The 23,428-nt window shown below is 45.1% G+C and overlaps 1 protein-coding gene across 19 annotated transcripts in view; it reads left to right on the top strand.

Annotated features, from left to right (window-relative positions):
- LOC129008184 (folate receptor gamma) overlaps nucleotides 1-22,930 on the top strand; it is a 28,765-nt gene extending 5,835 nt beyond the window's left edge. For 5 of the 19 annotated variants that reach the window (XM_063672044.1, XM_063672046.1, XM_063672043.1 and 2 more), the window contains 4 exons: nucleotides 18,994-19,167; nucleotides 22,000-22,188; nucleotides 22,386-22,521; nucleotides 22,626-22,930. In XM_063672044.1, coding sequence (XP_063528114.1) covers nucleotides 19,000-19,167; nucleotides 22,000-22,188; nucleotides 22,386-22,521; nucleotides 22,626-22,912 — 780 coding nt within the window. In that variant the 5' untranslated portion in view covers nucleotides 18,994-18,999 and the 3' untranslated portion in view covers nucleotides 22,913-22,930. Of the gene's footprint in view, nucleotides 1-2,911; nucleotides 2,930-17,579; nucleotides 18,816-18,993; nucleotides 19,204-21,999; nucleotides 22,189-22,385; nucleotides 22,522-22,625 lie in introns of those variants that run through there. The other 14 variants (XM_063672035.1, XM_063672034.1, XM_063672036.1 and 11 more) reach the window with 7 other exon arrangements.
- Nucleotides 22,931-23,428: the final 498 nt, after the last annotated feature.

A 23,428-nucleotide genomic window follows, 5' to 3' on the forward strand; every position in this document is an offset into this window, starting at 1 on the left:
CAGGACATGGCATTGACTGAGGGCCTGTTGTGTGGCCATCTTGGTGATGTGCACTGTGAAAGAAACAGGACCAGGAGACAGTACCCTGTGCTCAAAGGACAAGGCACACCCTTGGAGGAGGACAGCGACATGCTGAGAAAGGCTTCCTTGAGCAGGGAAGACTTCTGCTGGGTCTTGAAGGATGCTTCATAGTTCGAGTCAGAGAGGAGGAAAAAGGAAACCTCCCAGGTGTGAGGGGCCTCCTTAGGCAGGGGCTGTGGTTGGAAGGAATAAGGAGAATGCCCAGGCAGGAGAGCATGGTGTGTGGAGGGCAGGCTGGTCGGGTGGGAGGGGCTGGAGAGCTTCACTGGGTGGGCTAGCTGAGGGAGTGCACCTTAGCGTGGAGTATAAGGCTTGTTCTGCCTCATGGTCACTCAACACCTCATTTATTTCCCATCGTTGTGGCCTCCCTGGACCTGACTCTGAGTTTGGGACGGATAGATGCGTTGGAAGGGATCTCTGTGAATTATCTTCCAGTTCCCTAGAAAGCCAGCCCCAGGAGAGGTGCTCCAGCCGGGTCCCTATTTGCATGGTGGTTTTGCATATATTTGCTTACCACAAATATATGGTAAGGTTTCCTCACTAGGGTTTAATGGGCTAAGGTTTCCTCACTCTGACTATAGCAAAATAGATGCAAAGGTTGAAGAGAGGCCCTCTGCATTGGAGGCAAAGGCTGAGGAGTCACAGACCTACACACACACACACACACACACACACACACACACACACACACACACACACACACACCCTCACTTTCATGCAGAGGTGGTAGGCAGAATGAAGGCTCCCTGGAGATACCAATGTCCTAATTCTATGGTGTCTATCTTACCTGGCAAAAGGGACTTTGCAGATGTGATTAAGGTTAAGGACTTTCACATGGGGTGATTATCCAGGTGGGCCCAATCAATTTACGCGAATCCTTAAAATCAGATAAGCTTTCCCAGCTGTGGTCAGAAAACAAGACGTGACAAGGAAGAAGCGTCAGAGAGATTCTACATTGCTGACTTTGAAGATGGAGGAAGGGGCCATGAGCCAAGGAACACAGGTGGCCTCTAGAAGCTGGAAAAGGCAAGGAAATGGATTCTCCCCTAGAGCCTCCAGAAAGGAACAAAGACCTGCGGACACCCTAATTTTTTTAAATTTTTTTATTTTTTTCAGACAGAGTCTTGCTCTGTCCCCCAGTCTGGAGTGCAATAGTGGGATCTCGGCTCACTGCAACCTCTGCCTCCCAGGTTCAAGCGATTCTCCTGCCTCAGCCTCCCGAGTAGTTGGGATTACAGGCGCCCACCACCACTCCCGGCTAATTTTTGTATTTTTAGTAGAGACGGGGTTTTGCCATGTTGGTCAGGCTGGTCTCGAACCCCTGACCTCAGGTGATCTGCCTGCCTCAGCCTCCCAAAGTGCTGGAATTAAAGGCGTGAGCCACCGCACCCGGCCCCTGACACCCTAAATTGAGACCCATGTTACAACTGTAACTTACAGAACTGTAAGTTAATAAGCTTGTGTTGTTTGCTGGGCACAGTGGCACATTCCTGTAGTCCCAGCTACTTGGGAGGCTGTGGTAGGTGTGTTACTGGATAGTGCTCTGTAATTTCAGGCTCTTGGTGTCCTGAACAAAGAACTGGACCAGACACACACAGATATTAAGAACAGTATTACACTCTCGGAGGGGGAGAGTGGACTGACCTCTGGCAGATGAGATCAACATTAGTTTTGTGTACTCTGGGGGGGGGGGGTGTGTGTGTGTGTGTGTGTGTGTTTCTTCTCTTCCCAAGGCTGCCTAATCTCTAGCCAGTGTCTGCCTTTTTGATTGATAGATGTGTTGCTTAGTTACTTTGGCCCTTGTGTGTCACCTCCATCCCATAATTTTAAGTACCTGAGTGATTTGCAGTCCATATGCATGAGCTTCAATGAGTTAATTACCATACGGGGTCATTTTAAGGATACTTTTTCTCTTTAATGTGCATGCCCATCTCTGAGGAGCTGCCCCCAACAGGTTTGGTCTGGATTTAGCCCACATGGGGGCTTCTTTCTCACTTTTGTTTTGGCTGTTCTGCTTCTTATCTCGCTTCTTGCTCACCTGCCCCTTCACCTGGCTTCTGCTCCCTGCTTTTACTCATTCTGCCCTTGATCCACATTTTAATTCCCTTTGCTATTCTCCTGCTATATTTTCCCTCTTCCCCTGCTTCAGGAGGATCGCTTGAACCTGGAAGTTTGGGACCAGCCTGGGCAACAGAGCGAGACCTTGTCTCAAAAATCAATTAATTAATTAATTTGTATTGTTTTAAGCCACTTAGCTTGTGGTAGTTTGTTATGGCACCAGCAGAAAACAAATGCACAGGTACACACGTATATCCTCCCACCCTGATAGACAACTATAGTCATACATGCTCAGGGAGACCCAGGAACATCAGCTGGCCCTAAGTGGGGGCTGGGGAGAAATGAAGCTTCAGGTGTGTGCTGCGGGGTGGGGTGGTAAGGCCTGCTCCTTGGCTGGTGTGGAGAAACTTTGACCACATTTCTCAGCCTTAACTTTGCTCTGCTTCCTCTCAGTCTTTACGTCATACTTTTAGCAACCTTTACAACAACATTTTGTCCTAAACACTGTTGCGAGTACATGTATGAACCTCAAAGACTATACTAAATGAAATAAGCCAGTCACGAAAGGACAAATACTGTAGGATTCCACTTTTCTGAGGTTCCTGGAGAAGTCAAATTCAGAGACAGAAAATAGGATGGTGGTGGCCAGGGGCTGGGGAGTAGGGAGTTATTACTGTTTTGGTATTTTTTTGTTTTTACAGATATCCTGTTTCTACTTAAAGAGTTATTACCGTTCACCAGCCGGGCACGGTGGCTCATGCCTGTAATCCCAGCACTTTGGGAGGCCGAGGTGGGCAGATCACGAGGTCAGGAGATCGAGACCACGCTGAAACCCCGTCTGTACTAAAAATACAAAAAATTAGCCGGGCGCAGTGGTGGGCGCCTGTAGTTCCAGCTACTCGGGAGGCTGAGGCAGGAGAATGGCGTGAACCCGGGAGGCAGAGCTTGCAGTGAGCCGAGATCGCCCACTGCACTCCAGCCTGGGCGATAGAGCGAGACTCCGTCTCAAAAAAAAAAAAAATAGTTATTACCATTGACCATGAACAACACAGGTTTGAACTGCGTGGGTCCATTAATATGTAGATTTTTTTCAATCAATCACAGATTAAAAAAACACAGTATTCAAAGGATGCGAAACCTACATATACGAAGGGTGGGACATCAGTATGTGTGGATTTGGGTATGGGGGAGCTCCTGGAACCAATCCCCTACATCTGTTGACGGAGGATTGTATTTAATGGATACAGTTTCAGCTGGGGAAGACGAAAAACATTCTGGATGAGCCTGGTCATGGTGGCTTATGCCTGTAATCCCACCATTTTGGGAGGCCGAGGTGGGAGGATTACTCGAGTACAGGAGCTCAAGACCAGCCTGGGCAATATGGCAAAACTCCATCTCTACCAAAAATACAAAAATTAGCCAGGTATAGTGGTATGTGTCTGTGGTCCCAGCTACTTGGGAGGCTGAGGTGGGAGGATTGTTTGAGCCTAGGAGGTAGAGGTTGCAGTGAGACAAGATGGTGCCATTGCACTCCAGCCTGGGTGATAGAGCAAGACCCTGTCCAAAAAAAAAAAAAAAAGAGTTCTGGATGGATTCACAACAATATGAATGTACTTAATGTGAGTATACTGAATTGGATGTGTAAAAATTGTTAAAATGATAATTTTTATTATATTTATGTTGTCACAATTTAAAAAAAAGACTTGTAGATTAGGTACCATTTTGGAGAATGGGTTCAGGGGAGCCTCCAGTCAAACTTCCCACACTGCAGTGCAGCTGGAAACTCAGTAACTGGTTCTCTGACACCTCCCTGCCACTCCCACCCCAGTGCCACATGTCCCCATCTCCATGCCCCACTCCAGTCCAGAGCCATCTATCGCCTGGGCTACTGCAATAACTGGCTAGCTTCCCGCCACACCACTTCGAACCATACATGGCTGCCTAAAACCTTTCCCTGGCTTCCCATTGCTTTTAGCCTGTGAGTTGAAGTCCTTGCCAGGCAAGATCTGGCCCTGCCTTCCTGTCCACACTCATCTAGAGCCAACCTCCCCCTTGCTTTCTGTACCCCAACCACACCCCAACAGTTTTGCAGATCTTCAGACCCACTAAAACATGTTCTTCCTCAGGGCCTTTGCACAATGCTCCCATTGCCTGGGACACTGTCCTTCTTCTTTACTGGGTCAGCTCCCTCCGTTTTGGTCTCAGAGAGGTCCCCCCTGCAGCCCCAAACCAGATTAGCTCTGGTGCAAGGAGCACTCTTCCACAGCATCTTCTCTTTTTCTCATAGCACCTCACCTAATACATACACTCACACACACATTTATGTCTGGGTGTATATGTGTGTGTATATATATATAAAATTTATTTCATATGTATATATATAATATATACACATATATAATATATATAACGTATATTATATATAATATATATACACATACATAATATATATTATATATACATATATTATATATAATACATATACACATATATTATATATATAATATATATATAATGTATGGTAAAATATATATAACAAAAAATTTACAATTTTCACTTTTTTTTTTTTTTTGGACACTGAGTTTCACTCATGTTGCCCAGGCTGGAGTGCAATGGCGCGATCTTGGCTCACCACAACCTCAGCTTCCCAAGTAGCTGGGATTACTACAGGCACGTGCCACCATGGCCTGGCTAATTTTGTATTTTTAGTAGAGACGGGTTTCTCCATGTTGGTTGGGCTGGTCTCAAACTCCCAACCTCAGGTGATCTGCCCACCTCAGCCTCCCAAAGTGCTGGGATTACAGGCGTGAGCCACTGTGCCCGGACTGTTTTAGCCATTTTTAAATGTACAGTTCAGTGGCATTAAGTACATTCACATTGTGTGTAACCATCACTACATGTATTCCCCAGAACTCTCATCTTTCCCGGCTGAAACTCTGTAATTAAACAGTAGCTCCCCACCCAGTCTCCCCAAGCCCCTGGCACCACCATTCTACTTAGTCTCTATGAATTTTGACTACTCCAGGTACCTTAAATGGAATCCTACAGTATTTTTCTTTTTGTAATTGGCTTATTTCACTTAGCATAATGTCTTCAAGGTTCATCTATGAAGCTGTTGTTGCATGTGTCAGAATTTTCTTCCTTTTTAAGGCTGGGTAATAGTCATTTGTACATATCACATGTTGCATACCCATTCATCTTTCGATAAACATTTGGATTGTTTCCACTTTTGGGCTATTGCAAATAGTACTGCTATAAAAATGGTTGAACAAATACCACCTATTTTAACTATACATCTAATTGTGTGCTTATTCGTTTAAATTGTGCCTCTCTTCCTCATCTCTGGGCACCACAAGTGTTCATTAGCATATCCTCAGCACCCAGCACAGTACCTGGGCATCAGTAGATATTCAGCAAGTATCTGTTGAATGAATGAATGTATCTCCTGGACATATACAGTGTCTGTAGTGTGTAGGGAAGAGCAGAGGACTTGAATCTGGGGCCCAGCTCATTGATTCCTCATTGCGTGCTCTGACCTTGACCAAGGCCCTTCACCTTTGAAAACCAAAGAGTATCTGAGACAAATCTCAACCAATTTAGGAAGTTTGTTTTGCCAAGGCTAAGCATGCATCCATGACACAGCCTCAGGGGGTCCTGACAACATGTGCCCGAGGTGGTTGGGGCACAGCATGGTTTTATGTATTTTAAGGAGACATGAGACATCAATCAATATATGTAAGATGTACGTTGGTTCAGTCTGGAAAAGTGGAACAACTTGAAGTGGGGGTGGGGGTCTTCCTGGTCATAGGTAGTTAAGAGACAACCATTTGCATTCTTTTGAGTTTCTGATTAGCCTTTCCAAAGGAAGCAATCAGATATGATATGCTTTTATCTCAGTGAGCAGAGAGATGACTTTGAGTTCTGTCTATCCTTTGTCCACAAATTATGAGGAAGGTGTGTAGTTTTTTTTCTTTTTAATCTTAGTAGCTATTTTTCTTGGAATAGAATGTGAGCAGGTTTGCCCTAAGTAGTTCTCAGCTTGACTAGTCCGTTAGTAATTGACTTGGTCTTAGTAATTGACTTTTCCCATAGTAATTGACTTGTACTTGGTAATTTTGGGGCCCTAAGATTTATTTTCCTTTCACACCTTCAAACCTCAGTTTCCCCATGTGTAATGTAGGGGCACTATCAGCCCCACAGGGTTCTTGTCAGGGTCAAATGAAACAATACATGTGATAGGGTTCAGCTTCTGACCCAAGGAACTGCTCAGTGACCTAATCTAGAGGCCTTGATCTAAGTACTGAGGGAGAGAGGAGGCTCCAACTGGGGGAGCTGATTGACTGGATTCTAATCCAGCCCAAGGTCTATTATCCATCCTCTGGGGACCTTGGCTCTGTATTCATTTCCTATAGCTGCTATAACAAATTACTACAAACTTCTTGTCTTAAATCACACAGATTTGTTCTCTTTCAATTCTGGAGGTCAGAAGCCATAAATCAAAGTGTCAGCAGGACTACATTCCTTGTGGAAGCTTCCAAGAACAATCAATTTCCTTGCCTTTTCCAGCTTCCAGAAGCCACCTGCATGCCTGGGCTGGTGGCTCCCCTTCCTTATGTCCCTCTAACCTCTTGTTACCACCTTTATGTGTCCTACTATCTCTGAGCTCCTGCCTCCCTCGCATCAGGATTACATCAAGCCCATTCAGAAAATCCAGGATCACCTCCCCATCTCAAGACCCATTTCTTAACCACATTTGCAAAGTCCCTTTTGCCATATAAAGTAACATTCGGACGTTCTAGAGATTAGGGCATGGACTCGGGTACCATCTCTCTCCCATGTGGGCTTCAGTTTGCATTTTAGGAAAATAAGAGCATTGGTCATGCCCTGTCCTCCCTGTCACCCTTGCTCTGTGGAGTTCTACCTGAGGCAGGAATATTGGGTGGAGGCCAGAGGGTTGGGTCCTGCCTGCCTGACTACCCTAGCACCCAAATTCTCACAATCTTGTCACCAGCAGTTATAGCCCCAGGGCCTGGCTGTCCCCCAACCCGTGTTCCAGTGCCCCACTGTTCCCTTCCATTTCCTGGGTGCTTCTGATGCAGGACTTTTTCTTGGACCCTTCACTGGACTCACAAGAGGGGTGCCCTGTTTATTCAGTCCACCACGCTCAATCCCTTGCAGGAGTGAGCACATGAGTGAGTGAGTGCAGGATCTGGTTGGCTGTTCCAGGTGCTGGCAGCAGCAAGCACCACGCAGGGCCCTCGGCCAGTCTAGGTGTGAGCGAGCAAGGGCAGGATCCAGCTGGCTGCTCTGGGCACTGGCAGGAGAAATTTCCATGTGGGGCCTGCGGCAGTGCCCAGGTGGGGGTGCCCACGACCCCGAAGCCCCAGAGGGGGTATTACAGTGCTTTCCTAGTCCTGCTGTCCATGAACGGTGGTGTGTTAGTAGCTCAGTTGGCCCCTTGCATCGTCTTATGGGGTGGTTGCCCTCTGCCAGCAAGGGCAAAGAGCCAGTGTGACAGCCTTTGTGGGTACCTACACTTGGTGGGTCCCGAGCCCTTGGCCAGTGTCCAAGAAGAATGAGGTTGTGCAGACAATTGAAGAATGATGAAGGTGGAGAATTTTATTAAGCGATAAAAACAGCTCTCAGCAGAAAGGGGAGCTGGAGAGGAAACAGGAAGGGCCAGTCATCTTCCCCCGAAGTCAGGCCATCTCTTCTGTAGTCCAGCCATCTCTTCCTCAAAGTCCGGTTGTCTCCTCAAAGTCCGGCCATCTACTGACTGAGTCTGGCGTCTTTATATGCACAGGACGGGGTGTGCGTGCTGATTGGTTTGTGAGTGTGCAAAACAGGTTAAGGTGAAGACATCACTCAAAGATGGGCATGACAGTGTAGAAAACCAATTAGGAAAGGGTAAGTATATGTAAAATAGGTGAAGGGTGGGGATCAATCAGAGGAAATCACAACAAATGGGAAGACAAGTCTTCAATCTGGTCTGAGGATTTAGCTTGTAGCCTGGCTTTCAGGCTTTAAACTGGCTTTGGCTTGGAGGTGGGGTTTCACCAGGGACCAGTCCCTATTTGCCTAGGCATTTGGCTGCCTCCTGTCCCTCTCATTTCCCCCTCTGAACAACAACTCTACCTGTTGTTAGAATAGGGACAAAGACCATCTTAACTACTTCCTGCTGACAGGGGACGCTGTTTTGGGCAAACAGCAATCAGAGCTCCCTCAGAGGCCTATCTAAGGGTCCCAGGTTAAAGGGAGCCATCATTCAAGGCTCTATTCGGAGTTTGATGGCCTCTAAGTGAGAAGAAACAATTTGGGTTATTAGATGACATGTATCAAAATGGAACAACGAGGGGGTAAAGACAGCTCAAAAATCCTAAGTCTGCTGACGTGCCCAGATAACTGGTGGCTATAGTTATGCCTGCTAAGATTTGGCTTTGGTTTGCTCCCTTGGTTTCATTTTCCCAAAAAAACCTCCAGATTATGGGCACCACATCCTATTTACTCCTATCACCTGAAGGATAATTGTCCAGAACTAGAATATTGATTCATCTTTTTATATTACCCATCCCTTCTATTTCTTCTGAGCTACAACCAGAGATCACTAATTGGTTCACAGGAATAAGCAGGATTAATCTAAAATGTAGGCAAAAGCTTAAAAACAACTGACACTAGAATTTAATGACAAGTGTATGATAAATTTTGAAACATAATTTTTCTCTCTCCAGTCCTCATTTCTATTAAAAATAAACCATGATATGACTGAGTTGTTTGCAAAATAAACTTTAGTCTTATACTTGGCCTGGTCATTTGCATAAAGTACAGCAAGAATAGTCATTTTCACATAGGCTTTTAAAATTGGCTTTGATGGAACTCTGTTTCACAAGGAATCTCAGGTAGGACCTTTTAAAGCTGAGCTCAGCCATGGGTTTGTACCCTCAAATACCTATGAGTTAGGTAAATTCTTCTTTTCTTGAGGTCCCAGCTAACACAGGGCTCCTGGGCCTGTTAGAAAATGACATTCTTTACTCACCACAGGTTAGGAACCCTGTCCAGGGACTGTGTAGACAAGGTATGAGGCCAGTTTTCCCAAGGGGATTTTATTGGCTCTGCAAGTCAAGCTTGATTCCCTAAAGGAAAGCACACCATTCCAGTCAAAGCCTTGGTAAAATAACCAGTTTCTCCAGTTATATCCTGCTGCAAAAGAAAATGGATTCTTATTGCACTGATACAAATAACTATATTGCCATAAGTTAAGAATATTCACAAATAGTTTCCAAATTCTAGAGAAACTAGGCAGAGAGAAATATGCTCCAAATTTTGTTCACAGGAGTATACCTTACTCAATTGTTAAAAGCTGTAGATAGCTCAAAAGAAGTTTCCTTGACTCTGGAAAAAACAAAACAAGGATCAACAATGTTTTAAGCAAAAAGTTAAAAAGGATTACTTCAGTTTTCTATTAGTTCAGTTTATTCAGTTAACTCTTGTTCTGCTTGATATTCAGGAGCATTTCAGCTCTTTATGACTCCTGTATGTTTTTCCTCTGTTGCAATGTCACAACCTCCAAAGTCATCAGAAACCTGCATTTGAGGGCACCTTTCAAAGTCCAATAGCTGACCACAAATCATCTTTTGAAAAGGGTCAAAACAAGACAACAATTGTCTGTGAATGACAAAATATCCTTGGGTAGTCACAGTCAAAAACACGATTGACAAAGAAATTTGGTTTTTCTCTGTGGTTTACAATAACTTAACACAAAAACCTTAATTATGACTGATAGCATATATTCAGACATTTGAGTTTTAGAAGTCCCATACAATTAGGCCAGGCACCATGGCTCACGCCTGTAATCCCAGCACTTTGGGAGGCTGAGGTGGGTGAATCATGAGGTCAAGAGATCTAGACCATCCTGGCCAACATGGTGAAACCCTGTCTCTACTAAAAGTACAAAAATTAGCTGGGCATGGTGGCACATGCCTGTAGTCCCAGCTACTTGGGAGGCTGAGGGAGGAGAATCACTTGAACCCTAGAGGTGGAGGTTGCAGTGAGCCAAGATCATGCCACTGCACTCTAGCCTGGCAACAGAGTGAGACTGTTTCTCAAATAAATCCCATACAATTTTGGAACATATATTAATATTATTCACTAAAATATACACTGAAGGTCATACATTATTTCTATTTTGGCAATCCCATGTAACTAAATGTGTTAAATAATCCTGTTTACCTCTCTTTTAGATGCTCCAGGGGCCTTCAGTAGCATCCAAAATTTAGGGGTTAGAAAAGACAACCTTGAACCTGAAGTTTGATTTTGGGAAGTCTATCAAACATATTAAAGCTTTAAAACACTTATTATTTTGAAATAGAACTCCAGATTACCATAAGTTATTTATTTTAGCCAAAGTGATGACTCAAAAATTTTAAAACAAGACAAAAACTTTTCATTATCCTTTACTATTACATGAAAATCTTCTTCAAGAGAGAAAGTCAAATTTCACCCTTGCATGTAAATCTATTTTCAGTAGTCTCAATTACATGTTGTAATGGTAACTCTTAGCAATTTTTAATTTTAATGTAAAACTTGGTAAGTTATTTTAATTATGTACTAGGCACAGATAAAGTCTGACTCTTTCCAGCATAGTTAAGCGTGTGGTTAATTCCATATGACCCCAGACCTTACCAAATTGTAAAGCTGGTAAGTCAAATAGTTCTCAAAAGCCAAAGAAGCAGTTTATAACCTTACAACATTTAGCAAACCTAGTATCTGACCTGCATACGTTAGACCACATATTTTCGTTTTGATGACATTTGTATTTTACCAATTATCTTCAAAATTGTTTTTCTTTCTCAAAGATTAAAGTCACATGCGCTAAAAGGCAAAACAGCTTTTGTTTTTCCTTCAAAAAATATTTGATCTAAGCACTTATTTTCTTTAAGCGAATTAGAGTTCTTTTTTTATATAAACATCACACACAAATAACACATATGTGATTACACGGACAGAAGATCCAGTAGTTGTAAGATTTTTCATTTGCCAATCTCCTAATTGGATTGTTGGCCTCAGCATGGAGTGCTTCAAGAAGCAGGGCTAGGAAAGCATGCAGTTTCCAGGGCCTAATAAACAGGCATAGCTGGAAGACAAAAACAGATTTTGAAAGGGGTCTATCTGCTTTTAATTCCTGTGGTTCAATAAGAAAAACAGAGTTGGTTTTTTTTTTTTTCCAAAATGGGATCCATGGCGACTTCTCTGTTTTTCCCAAGGTATCTCATGCTCTCAGAAGTTATCTTAGGGCCTCTCATGCATGCATTAAGAGTGACAAGACAAATTGGAGAAAAATAATTCAGTTGACTGAGAAAAAATTGTTTTGCAGAGAAACAAGATCCATGAAGAAAAAAACACAAAGGCCTTTTAAATATACCTATAGCTTGGATATCAACTTTTAATTAAGCTGAGCACTCTTTAAGATAACCCTTTTAAATCCCTCAGTACCCAACTTTAGCCATGCCAAGCCACAAATATTTCTGGCTTTTGAACTTTACCATTTCTTTTAACATTTTGCACAGGGAGAGAGAGGCCAGAGGCCCGACTGGCAGAAAACTTTTACCCTTCTGTCCGCATGTCCACAATTCTTTCCCCTTCTCACTCCATCCCTATTCCACTGTTAGCCTTCCTCATCTCAGTAAATAGCCAAGCACTCCTCACTAATTGCTCAGACCAACACACTCTGGAGTCATCCTAATTCCTCCCTTTCTCTCATGTCCTCCATCTCAGCAAATTCTATCAAAGCATCCTTCAAAAGATATGACATCATTCCTCCCTTTTCACCACGTCCACTGCCACCACATAGCCCTAGTTCAAGTCATGGTCGCCTTGAGGCTGGGCCATTCACATAGACATCTGTGTCAATTGTCTGCTTTCCCTTGTCCCTAGAGTCAGATCAGATGCTGGACTGGAAAAAGTAAATAAAGTTTCCATTTTATTCAGAGTAAAATCCCCAGTCTTTGCTGAGTCAGAACCATGGGGCCCTGCAGATCTGGCCTGGACCCCACACCTGCCACTCCCAGCTCACTGCTGGCCACACTGGCCTCCTCCTCGCTGTTTGTTCCTGAAATGCACTAAGTACATTTTTGCTTCAGGGCCTTTGGACCTACTGGTCCCTCTGTCTGGAGCACTCCTTCCTCCATGTTCACATGACTCCCTTCTTACCTCATTATGGTATCAGCCCAAGCATCACCTCCTAGATCTTTCCTGTAGAAGATAGCCCCTCCTTCATCACTCTCTGTCCCCTTAGCCTGCTTCAGTTTTCTTCAGAGCACAATCATCGTCTTTATTTTTTTTTTGTCGTCTCTCTCTAACAACCTCCCACCCCCAAACTAGAATGTCAGCTCCATGACAGTAGGGACTTTTTCTTGGTCACTTCTGTAGCTCTAGAACGCAGAACAGCCTAGCACATGGTAGATGCCCAATAACTAATTCTGAGCTTAGTTTTTGAATGAATCCCCACTTCTACCCTCCTGGTCGAAGGCACCATCATCCCAGGCCTGGACTTGTGAAACAGCTTTCTAACTGGTCTACCTTGCCCAATTCCAGCCTATACATAATCCCATCTGAACACACCAAGACTGCCAATTGAACTGTGACATTCCCCTGCTTAAAACTCTTTCACTGTGACCAGTTGTAGAAACAACATTTTGTTTATCCGTTTATCCATCCGTGGACACTTGGGTTGCTTTCAACTTTTGGCTATCGTGATTTAATGCTGCTGTGAATATGACTGCACAGATAGCTGTTTGCGTCCCTGCTTTCAATTCTTTTGGGTGTATGCCCACAAGAGGAATTGCTGGATCATATGGTAATTCTATATTTAATTTTTTTTCACAGCATCTGGACCATTTTACATTCTCCCTCCACTACATATGTTCTTATATATAAAGGTGGACGACTATACAAGGACATTCCCTACAGCATTGACTATAACAGTGAAATACGAGAAGCCACTGAAATTCAATAGAATAATGAAATAAAATAATATAGATCTATGTACACAGATAAGGGACCATCTATAGTACCTTCTGTTAAGTAAAGCAAGCAAAGTGAGCTGGGCACAGTGGCTCATGCCTGTAATTCCAGCACTTTGGGAGGCTGAGGTGGGAGGATCACTTGAGCCCAAGACGTCAAGGCTGCTATGACCTATGATTATGCCTCTGCACTCCAGCCTGGGTGACAGAGAGAGACCTTGTCAAAAAGAAAAAGAAAAAAGAAACTAAAGTGCAAGGGAATTAGGGGGTATTCTTCTTCCTGAGGACTGGTGCCATGGCATCCAGAGAAAGAACATTGGTGGGGATACTGATGAAAAAGAATAAAGTTTGTCGATTAGTTAAAAGGATTCCCTTAATGTTAATTTCCTGATTTTTTAAGTAACTGGGCTTTGGTTATGTCAGATGCCAACATCTGGGGAAACTGGATGAAAGCATATGGGAAACCTATTTACTACTTTTGCAATTTTTCTGTTAAGTCTAAAATTATTTCAAAACACTAAGTTAAGAAAATCAAATAAACTTGGTGGCTTAAAACAATACCAATTAGGCTGGGCGCAGTGGCTCATGCCTGTAATCCTAGCAGTTTGAGAGGCTGAAGCGGGCCGATAACCTGAGGTCAGGAGTTCGAGACCAGCCTGGCCAACATGGTGAATCCCCATCTCTGCTAAAACTACAGAAATTAGCCGAGCATAGTGGCACGTGCCTATAATCCCAGCTACCCGGGAGGCTGAGGCAGGAGAATCACTGGAACCCAGAAGGTGGAGGCTGCAGTGAGCTGAGATCACACCACTGCACTCCAGCCTGAGGGACAGAGCAAGACTCTGTCTCAAAACAAAACAAAACAAACAAAAACACGATACTTATTTAATTATACTTCAAGATTTTGTGAGATTTTGCCCAAGAATCTGGGCAAGACTCAAGATTGGCACATCTTGGCCGGGTGTGGTGGCTCACTCCTGTAGTCCCAGTATTTTGGGAGGCCTAGGTTGGAGGATTGTTTGAGCCCAAGAGTTGAAGACCAGCCTGGGCAACATGGCGAAACCTCCTCTCTACAAAAATACAAAAATTAGCTGGGCGTGGTGGTGCATGCCTGTAGTCCCAGATGCTCAGAGAGGTTGAGGCTGCAGTGAGCCATGATGGTGCCATTGCACTTCAGCTGGGGTGACAGAGTGAGACCCTGTCTCCAAAAAATAAAAAATAAGGTAAAATAAAGATTGGCCCATCTACCCTGAACAGTTGCCTGGACTCCCTGGGGGCTCTGCACCTAGATGCTGGACTCGGATAACCATCTGATCTTTGATGTAGTGGACAGGCACTTTGTTCTTGCCATCATCTTTGGTACCTGAGATAGAAAGCCTTAAAGAGAGGCCACGCCCATGATTAAGTTTCAGGTCAGGTCAAAACAACAAGCAAAAAGGCAACGGCTATAGTTGTAGGTGTAGCAAATCAGTGTGCCTTTTATCTAGAGGCCACTGAAAACCAGACATTCATTAAAGATATTCTGGTCACTTGGATGAAGGCTGGCCTTGGCATTCACCAGAATCTTTAGTAGAGTCTTTAGCACCATTGGCAACTCAGCCAGACCTGGCCTTGGCCACGATAGTGGAGCCTGGGATTGGAGGGCATGAATTTTATGAAGTCTATAATATCAGAAATTCACTGGTTGAGGACATACCTATTTCTTTTTGGACCCTGTGGGCATAATGCTATTGATACATGTGCAGAGGAGGAATTAATATGACTGTGATTGACAGAATAATTATGAAGTGCAAAGACCTCAGATCTGTGATCAGCTTCCATAGAAGTATTTGCTCAGAAGCTTCTCAGAAACATTCTCATGTTTGAAGAAGCCTTGAAGAGCCAGTATTTCTGTCTATGAAATCTCCTGTTTACTGTACTCTAAGGACCCATCAGAAAGTAACTGAGGTAGTGCTGATTTCCTGAGCAATTATTCAGTCCACTGTCTCAAATCCATCATGCAAAATGTTCACAGAGGGTAAAGTAAGTTTGACTATTATAACTACTCACTATTATAATTGATTTCATTTAAAGATTAATGTGATAAGTACTCTGTTTTTCCTCGGAGTTTTGTTGTAGAAAGAGTAACTGCTGTGTGGCTAAACTAAGGTTATAAGCCAAATTGTTTCCTCAGAGTTTAAGAAACACAATACTAACTCTCATGGGTTTACTAGTTGTCTGTTGCTGCATAACAAATCATTCCATAATTTTGTGGTGTATTGCTGCAGACAATGTTAAACTAAGTGGATGAAAACATGAAAAGGATATTCACATAGTCTCAGAGTGTCTCCCTACAAGGTAGGATTACTAACAAAGGGAAACTAATAATTATATAATAAGGAAATCTCCTTAACCCAATAATCACCAGCAATAAGATGTAGCAACCCTCATCATGTACCCCTTGATATGATGCACTGACAAAAGCACCTCTCTTCTCTAATTTTCTTGCCAAAATGCATAATCTCAAGCTAATTACAAGAAAATATAGACAAACCCAAATTGAGGGACATGTTGCAAAATAACTGAACAGTAATTCTCCAAAAGTGTCAAGGTCATAAAAGACAAAGACAGACATTGAGGAACTGTCACAGATTGGAGGGAGACTAAGGGGACATGACAACTACATGCAACCTGGAATCATGGACTGAATCCTGAGCCAGAGAAAGGACATTGGTGGGGAAACTGGTGTAAAGGGCATAAAGCTTGTAGATTAGTTAACAATATTGCCCCAATATTAATTTCCTGATTTTTTTAAGAACTGGGCTTTGGTTACATAAGATGCCAACATTTGGGGAAGTTGCATAAAAACATACAGGAAATCTTTTGATGATGTTTTGCAGTTTTTCTGCAAGTCTAAAATTATTTCAAAACAAAAAGTTTAAAAATCAAATACACATAGTTGCTTGAAATAGTAACTATTTTATTATATTCCAAGATGTTGTGAGTCAGGAATTTGGGCAAAACTCAGCTGGACAATTCTTCTGCAAAGACCCCCGCAACACATTCAAAGTCACAGGCAGAGGTTGTTGGGGGAGGGCATTGAAAAGAAGAGAAAAGTCATAGGTAGGTGCAATGGAGGGAGGGCAGAGGGCTGCTGATTATCGTGCAGGACTCATCCATAATGGAGCCCTGGGGAGGCAAGGGCTTCATAACTAGACACTGGTCTTATCACCTCAGACTCACCTGTAGCAGGACCAGATACTGAGGCCAGACTGAAAACACAGGCTCTGCCTCAGGAGACACTTACTAGCCAAGTTAATGATGACAGTATTGGAGATGTTCCCAACATCATAATGGGAAAACATCACTTCACACTACATAAGCAATACACAGGAGCAGTGCCGGTCATCTTCCCAGGTTAGTAGCGATTCTACTGCCTGCAAGAGTGTTGGAGAAATACAAACCAAGGATTAGGCACTTTTAACTTGAAAACATGAGGTTCTCTTTCCTAACTTTCTTTGTTTCTTTATTTCTTCTTCTTCTTTTTTTTTTTTTTTGTTGAGACAGGATCTCACTCTGACAGTACAGTGGTGCCATCACAGCTCACTGCAGCCTCGACCTCCAGGGCTCAAGCAATCCTCCCAGCTCACCCTCCCAAATGGCTGAAACTACAGGCTTGCACCACCATACGTGGCTAATTTTTCTATTTTTGTGTGCAGATGAGGTTTTCCTATGTTGCCCAAGTGGTCTCAAACTCCTGGGATCAAGCGATCCATCCACCTCAGCCTCCCAAAACGCTGGGATTACAGGTGTAAGCCACCACACCCAGCCCACTAACTTTTTTATATAGGCTAATGAAATAGTTTTAAGTTTAGATCCTACGAGGCATAAAGAAATAACTTTAGTTATGTTATCAGATGTACAGTAATACTCAAGTGTGCAACTGTGGATAACTTGAGTTCATGAGGTTTTTGTTTTTTTGTCAAAAGAATAAATTTATAGTGAAACTACCCAAAAAAGCAAAGTACAGAACAGTATGCTACCATTTGTGCACAGAAATGGGATATATATGGTGTAACTGCATCAAATTTATTGGACGTATGTCCAAGGACCAGAACTCTTGGTGGCTTCATGTTCATACTTTTGCAAGCACATGTATAGTATCCTTAACTTAAATATACCATTGTATACATTCTAGTGTTATCAAAATTTACATACATATTATCAAGTCAGAGAAGTCATTCTGTGTCTTAGTATTTTCACTTCATATTTGGTATATTTATGTATGTATACACACATACCTATATATATTTAAATAAGATTTATTGTCACATGGTCCAAAAATCAAAACAATGTGGAAAGGTTTACAGAGAAAAGTCTCATGCCTAATCCTGTACTCTTCTGCCAGGTGACCATGTTATTAATTTCTTTTCATACTTTGCCACAGAATTTTCACCTGCAAACACAGATATTCTTTCCTTTTTTAATGACAGAGTCATGTTCTGTTATCCAGGCTGGAATGCAGTGGCGTGATCTTGGCTCACTGCAAACTCCTCCCGGGTTCAAGTGATTCTCCTGTCTCAGCCTCCTGAGTAGCTGGGATTACAGGCATATGCCACCACACCCAGCTAAATTTTGTATTTTTGGTAGAGATGGGGTTTTATCATATTGACCAGGCTGATGTCGAACTCCTGACCTCAAGTGATCCGCCTGCCTCGGCCTCCCACAGTGCTGGGATTACAGGTGTGAGCCACTATGCCCGGTCAACACAGACATTCTTACTCCTTTTTTACAGAGATTTTTTTTTTTTTTTACATAGCATTTTTCTGCACCTTTCTTTTTCCACTTAACAATGCACTTGGAGATTTTTCCATATTTGTACATCAGGAGCTTTCTCTTTCTTTGTCACCACATTAAATTCCACTGGATAGATGTACCATAATTTAACTGGGCCCTTATTGAAAGACAATTGAGCTGTCTCCTAGACAAAGCCTTGTGCACCTTCCCTAACAGAGGGTCTAACCAAACAGAGGGTCTAACCAAGTAGGCAGGATGGGGTTATATAGTAGGTGGGGAGGTGGTAGAGACTCCACCTTCCCAGGTGGGCTGAGAATGGAGGTAAGGCCCTGCAACAGGACAGAGGGAAAAGTGGAGGGAAAAGGGCCTCTCGGTGGGAGGCGAGATAGCCCTCACTGTTCTTGTTCAGCCCCCTCCTCCATTTGCCACTGACCTGTTGGCCTCCCCCAACCTTGAGTCTGCCTCTGCCTAGGTAATTTCCCAAGACCCAGGAGAGGTGAAGGGTGAGGTGCGATTGCCCCCACCCCCTTGCCTCCCGCAGCATCTGCTCTGGGACCGTGAACAATAGCTGACAGCTCCATGGCCTTTGCTGTCCCCATCTTAGCTTCCCTGGGCATCTAAACCTCAGCTGCCCTGGGGTAAGAGAACAGCTGAAGAAGCAGAAGCCTGAGGCTGTCTAGAGTCTCACTCCTGCATCAGCAGGCCACCACCTGTGGTTCCTCCTTGTGCAAATTTGAAAAGAATTGCATAAAATACTGGAGAAATCCAAGAGGGGAAGTCCACAAGGGCGGTGGCTCCCTCCATGATCACAGAGCAAGCTGGTGTCAGAGCCTGGACCTACAGCGCTGTTGGTGGGAAGCAGGAGGAGGGTCCTGCCTCCAGGTAGGGGAAGGGCTCCCTCTCACCTCTACCTGCCCAGCATTTCTTGTCTCAGCTGCCCTGTAGGGGATGCAGGGTGGGGAAGGCAGAGATCTGGGCCTGGGAGGGAGATAGTACACAATCTTGTGGCTGCTGCCCCTCCCTCAGGCCTTGTCCACTTCTGACTGTGGCTGTCTGGCAGGAATAGATGGACGTGGCCTGGCAGATGATGCAGCTGCTGCTTCTGGCTTTGGTGACTGCTGCGGAGAGTGCCCAGCCCAGGAGTGTGCGGGCCAGGACGGACCTGCTCAACGTCTGCATGAATGCCAAGCACCACAAGGCACAGCCCAGCCCCGAGGACAAGCTGTATGGCCAAGTAAGGGCAGCCTGGTGGAGGACAGCATGCACACAGGTCAGAGGGTGATGGCACGAGCAATGGCAGGTCCAGTGTGGTCAGAACCAAGGGTGCGGCTGCTGACAAGGAAGGGGAGGGGCGGCCAGGGCCACCATGACACAGGTAAGGCCACTGAGGCAGCTCAGGGAATATGAGCTCCTATTTGAACTCCAGGCTCAGGAGACTGCCTGTATTTCATTCCTCTGGTCTCCTGGCCTGCTCCCTACAAGGGTTCACATTCCCAGAGGGCTGGGGATGTGCCCAGGGAGAGACTGTGGCGTGGATACAATCTGTGGGTTAAAGCGAAGAGAGGACAGCCTGGAAGCCCCGTGACATCTGAGTCATTCCCAACATTCCATTTGCTTATTTTTAAATGGGGGTTAAAAAAAAAAAAAACAAATACATAACATACATTTTCCATTTTCACCATTTTTAACTGTACGGTTCAGTGGCATAAGTATGCTCATGTGGTTGTGCAACCATCACCACCATCCATCTCCTACCTCTTTCATTCTCCAAAACTGAAATGGAAACTCTGTGCCCACCACTTCATTTGCTTTTCAGAACCTTCTAGAGCACAACCTCCTTGCCAGGAAATGGTGTGGATGTAGACTTTTGAGAGAGACAGATGACTATCATTCTCAGGGCCATGAGCTATATGAGAGTGATGATATTTGTTGAGCCCCTACTATAGCAAGTGAGTTCTTCTCATTGTACTCAGTAACTCTTTTGGAGGCAACAACCCTTGACCCTGACAGGTAAGACCCATGTCTGCCAAACCCCAAGACCCATGATGTGCAAGGGGTCTTGCAGGAAGACCGAGAGTTGGGACATCCAAGGAAAAGCGAGTGTGAAGTTGGGCCGGCGGGGAAGCATGTTCTGTGTCAGCTGGCACTGGGCGTGGGCCAGGGTGTGGGAGATGGGTAGATCTGGCTCCACTCCCATGGATTTCCTTACTGTTTTTCCTGGGTGCTCAGACCTGTCATGCCTCTGCCATCACTTGACCCTAGGTGCAAGGGTTCATCCCAGAAATTTTAAGCAATTGATTCATGATTTCTCAGGTTTTCTGAGTCCTGGCCTAGAGTGACTTCCAAAGAGAAACCTCCACCATTTCTGCTTGTCTTATCTGCCTTGTATTTACCTTTCTAGGATTGCCTTTTCCATATTTAGTCAAGTCTATGTTCAGACCCATGTGCAGGCTATAGCTCCTTCGTTCCCCACCACTCTCAGTATCTATCTAGAGTCTCCCCACCTGGACCTCCAGACCCTGGGAGAGCCAGACCAGCCCCTTGACCTCCACCCTCCCCCACAACCTGGGCCAGGTTCCTCTCCTCCCTGTCCTCAGTTATAATTTTTTTTTTTAATTTGAGGCAGAGTTTCGCTCTTGTTTCCCAGGCTGGAATGCAATGGCAAGATCTCGGCTCACTGCAACCTCTGCCTCCTGGGTTCAAGTGATTCTCCTGCCTCTGCCTCCTGAGTAGCTGGGATTACAGGTGCCTACCACTGTGCCCGGCTAATTTTTTGGGTATTTTTAATAGAGACAGGGTTTCTCTATGTTGGTCAGGCTAGTCTCGAACTCCTAACCTCAGGTGATCCGCCCGCCTCCTTAAATCTTAACCTCACTGTTTACCATGGGTGTAGCTTACTTAAACTCTGTAAAAATGGGGTTAAGGATTCGTCCTGGGTTGTTGAGAGGATAAAGCGCAAAAGCCTCAGGGACTTTGCACCTATAGAGTGTTCTTTGTCTCCCTCTACACACAGCCCACCTACCCACTAAAACCATACACTCCCTGAGGGTAGAGGTGTTATTTGTTTTCTTCACCGTGGTGTTCCTAGGACCTAGCACAGTGCCTGATGTATAATAAGCACTCAGTTAATATTGGCTGGATACAAAATGAATAATATAAATAAGCTGAATAACATGAAATAGGCCAAACGCGGTGGCTCATGCCTGTAATCCCAACACTTTGGGAGGCCAAGGAGGGTGGATCACCTGAGGTCAGGAGTTCGAGACCAGCCTGGCAAACATGGTGAACCCCCATCTCTACTAAAAATACAAAATTAGCTGTGCATGGTGGCACTTGCCTGTAATCCCGGCTACTTGGGAGGCTGAGGCAGGAGAATTGCTTGAACCCGGGAGGTGGAGGTTGCAGTGAGCAAAGATCACGCCACTGCACTCCAGTCTGGGCAACAGGAGCGAGGAGCAAAACTCTGTCTCAAAAAAAAAAGTTAGTTTAATAACATGAGATAACTTTTTAAACCGTTAAGAGCTGTACTAGTAATAATTACTCTCCCAGACAGTGGCTCTCCCCCGTCTCCTATATCGCCTGTATTACCCTCTGTTAAAAGCCAAAATTAAATAGGCATGGTGGCTCACGCCTCTAATCTTAGTATTTTGGGAAGCTGACATGAGCCAAGGAGTTTGAGACCAGCCTAGGCAACATAGTGAGACCCCATCTCTACAAAAATACTTTATATTAGCCAGGCGTGGTGGCATGTGCCTGAATTCCAGCTCCTCGGGAGGCTGAGGTGGGAGGATTATTTGAGCCCAGGATGTTGAGGCCGCAGTGAGCTATGATCACACCACTGCACTCCAGCCTGGTCAACAGAGCAAGACCCTGTCTCAAATAAATAAATGAATAAATAGGGGGGAAAGCACCAATATTGTAACTGCCTCCGTCCCCAGGTGGGGGCTCCTCAAGGGCCCTCCCCGGGAAGTGTTCCTCTGGATGACCTACCTGGGGCAGAGGATCCAGAATATGGAGGAGATGGCTGTGGTGGGGAGAGACTTAGTCCTGTGTCTTCCCCACCCAGTGCAGTCCCTGGAAGAAGAATGCCTGCTGCACGGCCAACACCAGCCAGGAGCTGCACAAGGACACCTCCCACCTGTACAACTTTAACTGGGATCACTGTGGTAAGATGGAACCCGCCTGCAAGCGCCACTTTATCCAGGACAGCTGTCTCTATGAGTGCTCACCCAACCTGGGGCCCTGGATCCGGCAGGTATGAGTGCTGTTCCCACAAACATGAACCTCAGCAGAGGGCGGAGCCTGCCAGTTGCTGGCAGGGAGGGCTTGGTCCAGGAATTTGGGTCTGAGGGTGGTGGACGCCCTGCCCCCTCCCACAGCTCTGGTCCCCTTCAAGGATAAAGCTGATGAGATATGTGGCTGACAGGAGCGTTCCTTCTCCTCCTCACTCAGGTCAACCAGAGCTGGCGCAAAGAGCGCATCCTGAATGTGCCCCTGTGCAAAGAGGACTGTGAGCACTGGTGGGAGGACTGTCGCACGTCCTACACTTGCAAAAGCAACTGGCACAAAGGCTGGAATTGGACCTTGGGTGAGGACCGGAGGAGATAAGATGAGGAGTGGGAGTGGGGCTTTGGGGTTGGGAGGGGTGCAGTCTGGCCCAGAAGCTAAGGGTCTTATGTTCTTCTCCCTCAGGGATTAATGAGTGTCCGGCTGGGGCCCTCTGCCGCACCTTTGAGTCCTACTTCCCCACTCCAGCCGCCCTTTGTGAAGGTCTCTGGAGCCACTCCTTCAAGGTCAGCAACTATAGTCGAGGGAGCGGCCGCTGCATCCAGATGTGGTTTGACTCAGCCCAGGGCAACCCCAATGAGGAGGTGGCCAAGTTCTATGCTGCGGCCATGAATGCTGGGGCCCTGCTCATGGGATTATTGGTTCCTGATCCAAGAAGGGTCCTCTGGGGTTCTTCCGACAACGTATTCTAATAGACAAATCCACACGTGTCTTGTGTCTTGTAATTTCGGGACGAGTGGGTTGGAGGGACACATTGCTTCATCTTTTCCATTGACAGGCCCCAAATCGGGCTGGAACTAGCCTAATGTTCACTGGGAAGGAGGGTGTGGGGGTTGAGATAGAATCCAGGTATCTGATCCGTTAGTCTGGGTCTCTTACCCCTGCACTGGCTTCCCCCTCATGCCAAGCTCATCCCACCGGCACTACAAATGGAGAAAGACACAGATGGAGTAAAGAAGGGCAGAGATAGCCGATGAGTTATTGGGCTTCAAGTTGGGAAGAGAGTTTCTTTTCCCTTCTCTCACTAGATGTGGGCTGGGTGGAGATATTGGTGGGGAGGAGGGTCTCGATGAACACTTGCCTTGTTTCCATTTATTTATTTATTTATTTATTTATTTATTTATTTATTTATTTGAGACAGGAATCATGATATGTTGCCCAGGCTGGTCTTGAACTCCTGTGCCCAGACAATACTCCCTCCTTGGCCT

The sequence above is a fragment of the Pongo pygmaeus genome, chromosome 9 (genome assembly GCF_028885625.2).
Source record: "Pongo pygmaeus isolate AG05252 chromosome 9, NHGRI_mPonPyg2-v2.0_pri, whole genome shotgun sequence".
NCBI classification, from domain to species: Eukaryota; Metazoa; Chordata; class Mammalia; order Primates; family Hominidae; genus Pongo; species Pongo pygmaeus.